Here is a 14736-nt window from a genome sequence, read left to right as displayed (position 1 = left end):
TAGCAAAGGCCCTCCAGGTTCATCCATGTTGTTGGAAATGCAATTTCTTTATTCATGGACAATAATTCTTAACCCAGTGCAAACAGGATAATTTTATTTTATCTGAAATCCATCTTTTCTTTCCCTTTCAGCTTCAGAATGAGCTAGAAAAAGGTGAACGGGACAATGCAGAACTGCAGGAGTTTGCCAATGCCATTCTCCAGCAGATAGCAGATCATTGCCCCGACATCCTGGAGCAAGTGGTCAACGCATTGGAAGAGTCATCCTGACCCTGCTTTATGGGGAGTAGCCAGCCCAGCAGCCTGCTATAGTAAATCCAGGTGCCAAGAAAGAAGAACTGGACGGAACAGGCTCCCAGGAGCTTCTGGCACCCAGCAAACACTACAGACTGTATCCCATCTTGGTTGGTCCTTCAAGTATGATTCCAGCACCCTTTCTACAGCTCTCATCTTAACTCTGCCTTTCTACTTTGGATATTGTCTCTACACTAATTTTCTTGATGTCCAGGGTAGGTAAGTGGCCAAGTTTCCATGAAGAACTGCCATCTGGTCATCAACAGTGGAGGACTGTGGAAGCTGGTGGTTCTGCCCTTACAGTGGGACATGGAGTAGGTAGCCTGTTTACCTTCTGTCCTTGACATGAGAACTAAATCTGGAATCTCCTTGGAGTTCAACATATTGAAAGAAACTTCCCCATGGACCAGAGAGCTGAGTGTTCTAATATCACAACAGGTGCTTTCTCCTAAAAGGGTTAAAAAAAAAAATCTTAAAAAGAGAGAGGGGGAAAAGAGAGAACAGGGACAAAGAGAAACTGACTCTTCTTACTGTTTCTTTTGCTCACTTTCACATGTAATGTTTTATGCAGGGGAGCTGCAAGCAGGCCTCATGAGGGCTTAGTGAACACTAATACCACAAGTTTGGAGTCTTCACCCAGTCCTGTTTGTCTCACTCATCCTTGCTCTTCTCAACCAGTTAATAAGAAGATGGTGTGAACAGTTCTCCCCCGGTCCCTCTTGTTTAAGACCTTTGACCTTATTATACTTAATCTGTCAGATTATACGTCTCAGTCTGAAAGAGAAGAGGGGTTTGACACGAACCTTGCCATCAACCACCTGCTGCTCTGCTTCTGTAGAAGATGACCGCTCCTTGGGCCCAGGCTGGTTTCTCCTAAACATCTCCCTCATCAGCATTCTAGTCCCCTGAGCCCCTAAAGAATGCTTCTGCCTTCCCACCATCCATGTTCTATGTATGCTCTTGCGGCCCAGCGGTTGCTGAAGTTTATGACCCACCTTCTACCCTTTTAGCTTTACTCTTGATGTGCACTCCCATAACCATAGCCTCGTGCATTGTCTGGAACCTCCCTTCTGGCACAAATGAATGTTTCTCATCCCACACACATTCCTTCCTCCATTCTTTCATTCAAATAGTATGTATGAAATGCCTACTATGTGCAAGTCACTGTTAGGTATCCATCCTTGAAAAAAAGTCTCTTTTTCGTGAGGGAGAAATGTAAAGGACTCTGAGACATACCTTGTTTGAGTCAAAGCAGTAAAAGGTATACCTATCCTCTCCCTACTCCTTCTGAGTAGAAGTTATCTTTTTCATAAAAAAAATGTTTTACAGATGAGCATTTCTCACTATAATGTAATTGATGAGTTCAGGGGCAGGGAGCTGAGTCACTTACTTGCCTGCAGGATCTTATTTGGTGGTTCGGGATTTTTATTTGTCGTCGTTACCCTGCAAGAGTATAGTGTTTAGGGGGGGCTGCAGTAGTAGATAGTGTTTTCTTCACACATCTGTGTACACCACATGGAACTTGGCCAGCTCCATGTTGTGGATCAAAAAAATTGACCCTAAAGTTGCAAATCAAGTTGAAGGTATTGGCATTTTGAGGGGCATTTTTCCCAGGCTTAGACAATGACAGTCATAAATAAATAATCAGGCACCAAGAAAGAGACCACTTAACCCAAATGTAGCCTTTAACCACCTCTCCAGCCAGACGCCCACCAGATACTCACATCTTCTGATAAGAGTTGCTGGGCTTAAATGCTTTTGTCTTGCATTTTGTCCTTTCCCCCTCCCCAGTTACTCACCCAAAGAATGATGCTGCCTGTAAAGTCATCACAAGCCTTCAGTCCAGTATCTTCCCACCAGCAGCCCTTGACTGTCCCATTAACTTATATGGTCATATCTCCAGCTGCCCTGATTCCCTGCTGTAAAACAGCCTCTCCTATGAGAAGCTGTAGACTGTTTCTTATCGAAGGTTTAAGTGGACTCTGCTCATAAACTTCTTACTGAGATGCTTCCTGATAGCCAGGCTGGCCAGAAGCAGGGGAAGTGGGAGATGTAGGGGTAAGATAGTAAGTGGTGGTCGTTTGTGGTCAATCACCTCAATTCCATGTATTTATTGCACTGCCCATAAATCATGTAGATAGCCCCCAGTATTTTCAGCCTGGTGTATTAGCATCTCACTTTATCTACCATAATGCAAGGAACTGAGGTATGATAATAGCCTTCACAGGACTACGGCAGAACAGAGAAGGCAGGAGAAGAGGCCATCCACAAAGAAGTGGCCTGGTTCTGGCTGTTCTCTAGCAGCTTTGGCAAGGGAAGGCATCAGCAGGTCTCCCTGGGTCCTGCTCATTCTGTCTTTGCTGTCAAATACAATACCTGTCACTTTTGCCCACTTGGTGCATGACTCTCACTGCACTTCCTTTCTTCCCCTTTTCATTTCAAGCCTTCTTGTTGCTTCTTCTCCAAAACTTTATTGAAGTCCTCTGGACAAACACTTCTAGTAAGAAAAATATCTGGGGCAAACATTATCTGCGTGGTCTCTGTGAACCGTAGCAGGGATCTCCTTGATTTCTCTTGGGTGGTCATTCTAGCATCTCAAATGGTTCTGGGGACTGTTTGGTTCTAGATGAAAGTAGGTTCTGGCTAAACTTTAGTAGTGAACATGACCTGACTGTATGTTATAGGGACAAAATTAATACAGTGTCCAGCACTTAGAGTATCTTCTTGAGTTGAGATAACTCATTGAGCCAACTTTTACTAAATGCACTATTCCCATCACACAAAGACTTATCATTGCATGACACTCTTCTGGTGTTCATGGTTTCACTAGGTCACTCAACTGCTGCCGAAGGTCTAGAGCCTTGAAAGCTCACTGCACATTGCCTATTATGTTCACCAAACTCATCCATTCCATTGGCAAGTCTAGTTGCCCCTTAGCACCTAAAGATCTGTACCCCAAATCAAGGTCATCACAAAAGGGGACAAGATGAAGAAGAGTGAGTGGAATCCAATGTGGGGCTGAAGAAATACAATGTGATTTTCTCATCTTTTCATATACCTCTATTCCAGGTACTCATTGAGTTCTTGATGAAGTATCTGAATTGAGATTTACAAAGACTTGGATACTATTTGAAATGGAAAAGATTTTAAATAGGCTTTAATATATTAAGAAATATGAATGGGAATCCCTAAATCCATCTCAGCTCTAACCTTTAACCTAGTACCTTATAACCTAACAAAGATCGAAGTGCTTCTCTCTCTTCCTTACAGTTGGTCTTTAGAAATATTAGTGAAGCAAACTGGACCCAAGACTGCCTTTGGTGTCAGTAGTAGCAGTGGGACTTGACACCTTTTGTCAATAAAAGTCTGTTTGGTTTTCCACGGGAGCTCATTGGCTCACCCACTCCCCAGAGAGAAGAGGAAGTCATTACAAAGTTTTATTAGTCATCCCTCCCCTGCGACATTCAGGATTGGCATTTGGATTTGCTGCTGATCCCAGAACCATCCTGCCCTCCCCTTTGACCCCAGCAGTGAAGCGTAGGCCCGCTGGCTCCCCTCTCGGGGGTTTTGAGGAAAGAGCAAATCAAAGAATATGTTGTCGCATCGAATGTGACCCTCACGTGGCACTTCCTAAGTTACCATGGGCCCTGTGTCAGCAATATCAGTAACTCCCACGTCTGCCTCCCCAGCCTCATGTCCCTCCTGCAGGAGTTCAGAACTGGAGAAGCAGGTAAGGAGACAGTAGATGTGGTGTGGATGCTACCCTTTGCAAGCCTGCAAGGCCGACCCCTCCATCACTGCCAGTCCCTGGGCTTCTCAGAACAGCGACTTGAACTGGTCAAAGACATGTTCTAAAAAGAATCTGGCATTTTCCCCATGCGGACTAGGGGAATGTTTGGGCAAACACACACACACACATTACAGGGAAATCCTTCTGAACAAAATGGCTGTCTTTATTTACTCTTTTTAAGCAAAAACTGTTTCCAAACTTTTTAGTGTCAAAACTGTAACCAAGCGTCTCCTGATTTCTTCCAACGTGTTTGGTGAGTGCTGTGACCCTATTGTAGGTATTTCTTCTGACTCTTTTGGGGGAAAGGTGGTTTTAGGGATTGATTTGGGGGGAGCGGATTTTTGTCCCATCCCACCTCCTCTTTGTTTCTCTGCTTGTCGATATTGTCTGTGTGGCTCAGAGCACTGGGGCAGTTACATTGTGTCCATTGTTGAGATTATTAAGATATTAAAAAGTAGTTTGTAGAACTGAAAAGTTAAAGAGCTGTGTTTTTAAAAATGCAAAATGATATCATGTTAATAAAGGAATTCAAGCTATGGGGCAGCCCAACTCCTCCCCCTCCTCCCAAGTTGGCTTAGGTGGCACCTGGGCTAGCCACTTGGGAAACACGATGACCACACTCTAGGTAGGGGACTGCCTGAGTGAAAGAGACAACTGCTGCGTAAAAGGAATTGGAATCTGGGGCTCAGAGAGTCCCCACTGTGCCAGAGATTTCCTATACATCCTCAGGACCCCTGGGTAGAGGTTTCAAATTTTGTGACCCCATAACCACCCTCAAACCCACATTGGTCCCAGCTCAGTGTGCCTAATACTGTGTGGTAACCTAGGCTTGACTCGGAAGCGCCACACCCGGCAGCCCTGTACAGGCCACAGAACCTCTTTCCTGCCCACTTGGTGCTATATCATCCAGTGACTCATCCACTATGGGCCAAGCAGTGGCCAGCCTGGAGCCTGCAATCCAGGTGAATGAATTGTACTCAGATCTCAGTTCCTTCTGGCTTCAGTCCCTAGATTCCTTCCCTTTAAGCTTTTTAGACCCTACATCTCCCAGGCCCAGGCTGTCTCTCTTGGCCCTAGAGATGCCCTGATCAGGAAAGGACAGGAACCCTGCTGAAGCCAGAGAATTCGCCCCGGGCCAGAACAAGCGCTCTGAGCCCAGCCCTTCTTTCCACACCGCACCAGTATTGCATTCACGCTCCAATGCAGCCAGACCTACCTGAGGGCAACACACCATCCGTTCTGGCCTGTCTGCCCACGCAGGACTAGCCGACTAGCCCAGGAACCTGCTGAGCACACCGGGATGTCCAGGATGGGGACTCGGGGGTCTCCCTGGGACTCGCCCCCTCTGCTTTGGAAGAGGGGAGCTGCACTTTAGTGAGGAGCTGAGGAGCACTGGGCACTGACTCCTAGCTTGAGTTCCTTTTGGTGACAGTAGCAGCCGCAATGATGGTGTCTGTGATGCAGATGCACCTGCTGCCTTCAACTGTGTGTGTGTGTGCGTGCGTGCGTGTGTGTTTGCGTGTGTGTGTGTGTGATGGCCAGAGTCATGTTACTGACAGGATAATGACATTACAAAGAAATTGTGTTATAGTCAACTTTGCCTTGATAATTATTGTAAACACTTTGTCCATTTTTTCTTTTTTATTCACAAACTAAATCCATCAGGAAATTATAAAGTTATTTAAAAATTGTGTGCTGTGTCTTTCTTTGAGTCTCATTCAGTCTGATTATCCAAGTGAGATTAGTCCTCAAATGCCAGAAAAGCAGGGAGAAGCCAGTGGTCTCCCAGAGATTAACGCTTTGGTAAGTAAGCCAAGAACCAGTGGGGCTCCAGGTTAAGGTGGGGCCGGAGGAGCCCAAGGCTGGCTCAGTCCTGAAGGGCCTGGCGGGGTGATGCTCCCAAATGAGTAGGCCTCCTTCAGGCTCCCATCTGAACTCTGGATTGGCAACCCCTGAGTTCCTTTTTTTTTTTTTTTTAATTAAAAAAAATTTTATTTTAATATTTATTTTTGAGAGTGAGAGAGAGAGAATGTGAGCGGGAGAGGCACAGAGAGAGAGGGAGACACAGAATCTGAAGCAGGCTCCAGGCTCAGCTGTCAGCACAAAGCCTGCCGTGGGGCCCTTAACCCATGAACCGCAAGATCATGACCTGAGCCGAAGGCAGATGCTCAACCAACTGAGCCACCCAGGAGCCCCCTGAATTGCTTTTCAAAGTCAATTTCCACCTTCCTTTCTCCCTTACAAGCTAGGCCCTGAGCCAGTTTCCCCGTTCCGCATCTAACTGCGTTTCCAGAGCTTGTACTCAGGTGAAGGAGCAGCCATGGCATAGCTGAGGTGGTTTCATTCAGGACTGGGACTAAGGGGGCGCCCAGGCGGCTCCATCAGTTGAGCGTCTGACTCTTGATTTTGGCTCAGGTCATGATCTCATGGTTCGTGGGATCAATCCCCCGAGTCAGGCTCTGCGCTGACAGAGGGGAGCCTACTGAGGATCTTTCTCATTCATTCTCTCTCTCTCTCTCTCTCTCTCTCTCTCTCTCTCTCTCTCTCTTCCCCTCCCCTGCTCATGCTCACTTGCCCTCTCTAAATAAATGACCTTTTTTTTTTAACTGGGACTCGGGCTTCACAGGGGTGCATCTGATGTATTAGCTCAGGGATGTGGGGTTTGTAGGAACCAACAGAAAGTGCCAATACCAAGAGTCAAGGAGCTAGAGAACCTGTGTTTGAAAATTCCCCAGCTTTGGTATTTGTCTTGGTCTTACGCTCAATAAGAAGTTACTGTGGGGGACTTCTTTGTGAGAATTTGCTTTCTACTTAGCTCCGTTTCTGCGTCTACTCCAGAAGGGAATCAACCTGCTTGCTGCATGCACTCCCTCTCCCATGGAAACTGCTGCCCACTGTGCTCTGGCACTTGGGAATTGGACAGGAGAGTCAGACGTCGCCCCTCCTGGCAGGTTCTCCCAGCACCTGGGCTCTAGCCCTGCCTGCCTCCAGCTGGCACAGCTGCTGAGAAGTCCCACCAGGTGGAGGAGCACCTGGGAGGCCGTGCTATTTGCAGGACTGGAAACCTGACGTTGCTCGTCATTTCGTCACAAAGCAGGAGTGATTCCACTTGCAGAACGTGTATCATACTGCAGGATATAAAATCCCAACCGCCAGCAGATGTGTCCACAGGAAGCTGTCAGATTACACTGGTCAGCTGTTTCCAGGGTTTTCCATTAATCTTATTTCACTATTTGTTTATTCACTCTGCGGTCTACCAGCACTCAGTTGCAGACAAATGGACACAGAGACCACAAGGTTTAAGGAAAATATGTGAGAAGAGAACTTGCAATTGAGAATTCCATCCATTAACTTGGTTTTTTTTTTTCTCTGAATTGGGAAAAGACTGCTATTATTTGATTTTTGAGGTGGAATGTCCCAGGCTGGCTCAAAGATGATTAAGAACTAGCTAGATCCGGGGGTAAGGGAGTGTTCTGAGCTGGTTTGAGATCCACGAGCTTTCCCAGATGTCCTGGAAAAAGCCCTAGTTTCCCAGCCCAGAGCCCTTGGCTGCCCCTTGATCTCTCACCCTCTTTTCAACCTTCCCCTTGAAAATAAGGCCGCCTTCATCGAGGTCACAAGCCACAGCCATAATGAGGATAATATATGATTATGTGTTTCCCTTTTGAAAGCTCCTTTAAGAGTGTAAAGCATAAAATTGCTTTTTTCTTGTCTGCAATTTGCTTTAAGATAATCCAGTATGTGTGTTGAGAGGTGGTGAGGAGCAGGTTATAAGTACAGAAATATTGGCCACGAATCAGTAACTGTTGAAGCTGGGGGCTGGGTGCACCGGCTTCATTATACCATTCTGTGATTGCGGGTGCTGGGAATTTTCCTGAGTTCAAGAGTCACATCCTCCAATTATACTTGCCCAGTCATCACACATGCACCTTTTCCCCGAGTTTCCAAGTAACCCACCTTCACAAATTGCCAGCAGAGCACTCAGTTCAGTGTGCATGCTCTGCTGTGTTCTGGGTACCAGCCATGCAAGTAATACCAGCTTGGGGCACGTTTCCCATGTGTCAGGCTCAGCTCTCAGTACCACACACGTTTTATCTCCTCTTCATAGCAATCCTATGAGGTAGGTGCTGTTACCCCCATTTTACAGATGAGGCACGGGCCAGTTAAACAACTTTCCCCAGGTCTTGCAGCCTGTAAGTAGTAGGGCTGGAGTTTAAACCCAGCCCTGTCTCCAGAGCTTGTGCTTTTCAGCCCATTCCTGTGGCCACTTCTCTTAAGGAGCTCACAGTCAGTACAGGACGAATCCCAATAAATTGTGGGAACACAGAGGAGCAGGCAATGCTCTTCACAGAATCTCAACTTTGACCTTGAAAGATAAACTGAATTTTGCCAGCAAAGGAGTTCAAGGATGGAGGAGGCAGAAAAGAGCCTGAGCAAAAACAGGGAGGTGGAAAAGGACACCATGTATTTGGGGATAGCAAGCAGTCTAATGTCAATAGGTCAAATACTGCTTGGCTCAAAACCATGGAGGAGAAGACAGGGAGGCTGCAAACATAGCTTAAAAGGAGGTTGGATGGGCCCATACTGTGAGAGATCTCTACCATCCTGGAAAGGAAGGCAAGGTAGAGCATTACCCACACCACCAGTGACCATAACTACAGCCACAACAAGAGCTGATGAAAGAAAGAAAGAAAAGGAAAGAAGAAGGAAGGAAAGAAAAAGAAAGGAAAGAAAGAAAGAGAAAGAAGAAAGAAAGAAATTAAAGAAAAGAAAAAGAAAAGCACCTGGGTGGGTCAACTCCAGGAAGTCTCCAGTCCTAGTGACCATGGAGGCTGCTGGAGATAGGAGCAGGCTGTAGCTGGAGCTGTTGGAGGGAAATCGCCCAATGTTACAAGGCCAAGAAGTGATGGGCCTAGGGTCAAACCTGGGTCTGTCTGTTTGCCAATCTTTGTCCTTGGTTCCCTTCTCCAGAAGGCTCTGTGGGATCCGGGACTCTGAGGAGACTCCCTGCTAGCCTTGTGAGGCATCGAGGCCAGCCTGGGGGCTGCGGGTGTTCAAAGGAAGAGGAAAATAATGTGTCTTGCTCTTTCACAAGCAGGATGGATGAGTCACACAGGATTTTGTGCTCTTAAGCTCTGGGCACCATTTCTTCCCCAAGAATCAGGCAATGAAGCACTATGAATGCTCTCGGCCCTTGATGGGAAAGAAATGAGGTTTGAAGCCTTGGTAATACCACGTCAGCCCTCCCTGTCCACAGAGACCATTCCCTTGCCATGTCTGATGGAAGAAGTAATTGCCCCACCAGAAGCAACATTCACAGGGTGACTGAGGGATCCGCACATCCTCACGTTGGTCCTCTGTCTTGCTTCCAGCTGTGCCACGACAGCATGCTGACCTTCATCTTTCCCTTCCTGCATTAACACTCCTTCCCGTCTCTCAGTCTCAGTGCCCCCAGCCCTTCAACCTTGCTTGTGAGGGTGAAGAACTTGAACCATGTTCATTTAAGAGGGAGTGTTGGACACGAGGAAAAAATGTCCACCAAATGTCCACAGAGTTTCCATGCCAAAAAGCCACCTCTGTGGCCCCTGGTGGAATTCACACTCAAGAGGTCGTTCCTTTTTGGTTTGTCTTGGGCTTGATTTTTTTATTATGATTTTATTCTTTAAAAAAAATTTTTTTTACATTTATTTATTTTTTGAGAGACATAGAGCACAAATTGGGGAGGGGCGGAGAGAAGGAGACACAGAATCCGAAGCAGGCCCCAGGCTCTGAGCTGTCAGCAGAGCCAGACACAGGGCTTGAACTCACAAACTATGAGATTGTGGCCCGAGCCGAAGTCGGATGCTTAACTTACTGAGCCACCCAGGTGCCCCTATTATGATTGTATTCTTTAGCATTGTCGGAAATGAAGCTTTGGAGGGAGTCCATTTGCAATCTTGGAGTTGTGTGCACAATTTAATGGGGTGGCATCCCTGAACTCCTTACTGTGTGTTTGTGTGGCATAGATGTGCTGGGAACAAAGCCCAGCGATGAGAACTTCTGTGTGACGTGCTACGGCCCTGCTGTCCCTCCCATGGCAGCGAGCTGGGCGTCCAGGTAAATGGAGAACCAAGTGGACAAAGGCAGCAACCTTGGAAACACAGGGCAGGCTCCAGGGTGAATGAGTGACTGAAGTTTTTCTTTGATCGTTATCATGAGTATGGATGTCAGGAAGATCCTACAGCTTTAGGAGTCATCTGACTCTAGGAAAGAAGAAAACTCAAGAAGCCAGTCTATCTTCCTGGACATTCCCACCACACGAAGCTTCTGAAAGGACACCTGTCCAGGAGAGGCTGTGCTACCCCAGGGAGGCTGTCTCTGGGCCACACTAGCTCCTTGCCCAAGTACAGCGTCTGTGGGGCCAAATGGCTGTGGGGAACACGATGCTTATCCCTCTTACTGGGTAGAGAACAAGGGCAATGTAGGGATTGGCATGTGGAAACCTTGGCTTTGAAAATGAAAGAAGACCTAAGTTCTTGTCTTATCTGCACTGCTCATTAGGTGTGTGGCTTTGGAGAATTCACTAGACCTCTTTGGCCTTCAGTTTTATCACTTTTTTAATGTGTTTTTCTTTGAAATTTATTTATTTATTTTAAGAGAGAGAGAGAGCAGGGGAGGGGCAGTGAGAGAGGGAGAGAGAGAATCCCAAGCAGGCTCCACATTGCCATCCCAGAGCCCAATGCGGGGCTGGAACTCACAAACCATGAGACCATGACCTGAGCCAAAATCAAGAGTCACTTAACCGATGGAGCCACTCAGGTGCCCCTCATTTTTTAAATAGAAATAACAGTGTCTACTTCACAGGTGCATGGTGAAGTGACGCGAGATAGCACACAGGAAAGTGCAGGAGAGGCACCCAGCAGCTATTTGTTGCATTAATAAGCTCGGTGGGGGGGAGGGGGGCTGTCCCTTGCTTGGGAACCGCTTGCTGGGCAGCACCCACCAATGGTAGGGTAGAATTATCCCCGTGGCCTACGAGTAAATCTACATACTATTTTGCCTCAAGACTTGAAAATGAACCATCACCTGTTTAAAAGTTCATCTCACTCTGACCAGAGCCTACAAGTGCTATTTCCCACTGCGTGGAATCCTACAGATGGGAAAACTGAGGCCTGGAATGGGGAGTCTCAGGTGGGGGAATCGCCACCCACCTCCACCCCCTCCCCCTGTCCCAGGCTCCCTCCCAGCCCTGCCCGAACTCAGGAAAGCACATCAGACAGCTCTGGGCCTGCCTTCTGGGAGTCTGGCCCCCGGGCTTAGGCTGCAGTGCCCTCCCCCAGGGGAGCCAGATGCCAACAATCATATTGCTTCTGCTTTAGGAGGAAAAAAACCCCAGATGCCAATGTGCCTGCCTCATCAGCTGGGGCCGTGTTATCCTCCTGCAGGGATGGGCTCTTGAATGCAAGCTTTGTCTGCCCTGCCTGTTAGTCACTGTGACAAAAGAGACCCAGGGAGACTGGAGCCCAACGTTGGATTCTTTGGCCAGGACGTCACGTCGTGGAGTCCAGGCCGCAGCGTGCAAACAAACCCTGGGTCCAATACCTCTGAGCTCTCCTACGTGGACTAAAACTTGCAAAAGGCACTCGAGTTGTCCCCATTCAACCCCAGAAGTGACAGGACACTGACCTCCATTTCCTTTTGCTCTGTCCCTGTCTTCTTCTCCCTGTCCCCTCTGCCGGGAAGACCCCTGAGGGCAGGAAATGTGTCTGCCTCCTTTTTGGCTCCCCTGCGGGCCCATAGCACATACTCCAGAGCTTACGAAGCCTTTTGAGCTGGTTCGCTCCATTGTCGGCTTCCCTCGAGGTTTGTATTCTGGGATACGCTTTTCCACAGCTGGCCAGGTTTTAGCCTATGTCACTGGAAATGTATCAATCCCTGAAATATTCACACAGACATCTGTCATGAACCCAACTTCCCCTGTGGGCAGGACAGGTCAGAACAAGCCTGTGCCAGAGCTACTTGATGTCATGGGGAGTCCCGTCGGCTGCTTCTTCTGTCAGATTATTTGTTTCCAGGCCAGGCCAGGGAGCAGCAGGCTCCCTGTTATTGCATCTCAGACACAAACAGCTGGGAGAAAAGCAGCTCGGGTTTGACCTCCGAGCCTCGAGATCCCGTTTGAGGGTCTTACCAGGGCCTTTCTATTCTCCCCTGTGCTGAACTCTTCGCTTGGGTCCTCTGGTGTCTTTGAGCTTTTATTTCCTTCCACTGTCTCTTAAGAAGTCTGATAAGGGCTCCTTCTGGACCTCACTGACCTTGGTGAGGGAGCAAAGACTCAGAATCTAATGCAGGTATTAGTTCTTCAGAGGAAAATCTTCATGCTGAAGGGCTCGTTTAAAGTCTTGGGAACTTGCCAAGGACTGAAATGCAGCCAGTCTTTCTAAAGGTTCCTCCTGTCCCTCTGAGTGTGTGTATACATACAGCCATACACCCTAACTCTATGTTAATACACACACACACACGTATATGTAGGCTCTGGCCAAGTGTGAGGGTCTCCATGTTATGAAGGAAATAAGTAAACAACCTCAACATTTCTGTTTCCCTCTGAGGCTTGCAAAGAAGGTGTTAAGAGCACAAGATTTAAATCATAAACTTTATTAAAAGCCAAACAGCCCAATGTGTGACTCTTGCCAACTCGGACAGAGTCTTTGGGGTAAAGCTACACTGAGCTAATCCAGAAGGAATCAAGTAGAGGAAGACAGTGAGTGGGAGTGAGCCAAGCTATCCAACCTATGGAAGGCGGAGTGGGGGCTGCCACGCTCCGATCCAGCCACACACCCTGGCTGAGTGAGGAGATGCGGCCGGAGCCCAGGTAAGGCCTTCAGGGTACTGAATTTTTTTCTACCTTTCCTACTGTTTCCTTAACAAATGGAGACTCATTTATACCTGAAGGACTCATGGCAGGGCAGCAGAACTTGTAGTCCAGCCAGTCCCAGAACTGGCCCGAATTGCCCACTGAGTAGCCTTTGAGAGACAAGCGGGAAATGGAAGCCCCAGGCACTCAGCTACCAAGCCCCTCTCCACCCAACCTGAGGCAGCCTCCCTCCTCCAAAGATCAGCTGCCCCTTTACTGGGGGCAGGGACTATGCCCACAAGACACAGAAATATAAGCAAAATCACTGTGTGCAAGGAGTTCTGAATCCAGTTGAGGGATCAGAACAAAGACATGAATCAGCAGTAAGCAGCATAACTCAGGATGGGATCAGAGTGGAGGGGACCAAGAGGAGGAGATTTTACAGTGCAGAGGGAACCACTCTTAGCTCCAGCCCAAGTTCAGCTCCAAGATGTCTTCCTAAAATGGCTCTGCCAACCCCGGGCACTTCACTAACACTTAGCCCAGCTCCCGTCCTCCATCTGTTTCAGCTCTGAGGACATTTCTGAACCAGTAGAGTCTCTTGTGACTTTGTGTCATTGAACTTGAAGAGTCTCATCTCCTGTCTCTAACACAAGCCAGCCAAGGACAAGAGCCTGCCTCTGCAGAGCCCTGTGGTGCCTGGCATAAGCCATCCCATTCTATACATGACATAAGCCCTCCATCCCTGAGCTGGCCCCTGTGGGATCTCTGATCTGAGGGGGCTGGTGAGGACCCACAGGCAACACTGGTGGGGGCAGGAAGGCAAGGAGCTGTGGTCAGTAGAAACAGGACCACACTGGTCTTCTTCTGGTCAGCTAGAATTCAGCCATCTTTCCTATCTTAATAAAAATATTGGTTTTATTATAACGTGTTAAAATCTTCAGCACAGGGGCACCTGACTGGCTCAGTTAATAGAACAGAGACTCTTGATCTTGGGGTCATGAGTTTGAGCCACAGGTTGGGTGTAGAGATTACTATAATAATAAAATAAAATGTATTCTTAAAAAAAAATCATAGCTGGGGACTAGCCACAGCATTCTTCTAAGTCTCCTTCATGTAATCTCCTGGGAGCACCGAGGGCCTTTGCCCAGAATCTCTGCAACCTTCAAAGATCTGAAACGTGGGGGTGGGTCCGGCTGGACTCCATCTAATCCTCTTGGCACAATTTCCCATATATGTGTGTTTGTGGGTGCCTCTGTAAATAGCGATTAAATATTCTTGCCTGGATATCTGTGTCTGCAAAGCAGGGCTTCTATTAAATGTAATTACTTCCTCCCGGAGTTTCTTTGCATTCTCCCTCCTGAGAGAGAGAGGAAGAAAAGAGAGGTGTGTGCCTCAAGCCCCGCATATGAAATGAGGGCCCAGAGGTGGCTCACACAGGCTGTAGTGTTGGGTCACACTTCCTCTTGACAGCTGGGAGATAGCCCGTGACCGAAGGAAGGCTGGGCTGCTCTACCTAAGCCCTCCTCACCCACACCTGCCACTAATCTGCCCCATGGGGACAGCTTCTCCAACCCAAACCTGCCCAGCCTTTCCCAGCAGCTGCCCTTATTTTCTTTCTCTTCCATTTCCTCCCTTTGCCTAAAAAGATCCCACCACACACACACAGACAAACACACACAATTGTTTTCTTCTCTTCCTCCATATGTAGCAACCAGATTAGGAAAACACAGGGGCTGGGAATTACGCTGGTCTGCAAGCTGGAGGTCACTATATTCAGGTGCGGACTAGGGATGGTTTCAAGGTCTGAGGTGTTCCCAGCA

General features: G+C 47.9%; 1 protein-coding gene across 8 annotated transcripts in view; it reads left to right on the top strand.

Annotated features, from left to right (window-relative positions):
• The window catches only part of ERC1 (ELKS/RAB6-interacting/CAST family member 1), a 517187-nt gene extending 511413 nt beyond the window's left edge, over positions 1 to 5774 (top strand). For all 8 annotated transcript variants that reach the window (XM_032593893.1, XM_030321381.2, XM_030321379.2 and 5 more), the window contains one exon: positions 132 to 5774. In XM_032593893.1, the coding sequence (XP_032449784.1) occupies positions 132 to 269 (138 nt within the window). In that variant the 3' untranslated portion in view covers positions 270 to 5774. The remainder of the gene's footprint in view (positions 1 to 131) is intronic.
• Positions 5775 to 14736: the final 8962 nt, after the last annotated feature.

This window comes from Lynx canadensis, chromosome B4 (assembly GCF_007474595.2).
Source record: "Lynx canadensis isolate LIC74 chromosome B4, mLynCan4.pri.v2, whole genome shotgun sequence".
In the NCBI taxonomy this organism is placed as follows: domain Eukaryota; kingdom Metazoa; phylum Chordata; class Mammalia; order Carnivora; family Felidae; genus Lynx; species Lynx canadensis.
This window is presented reverse-complemented; position numbering and strand designations above follow the sequence as displayed.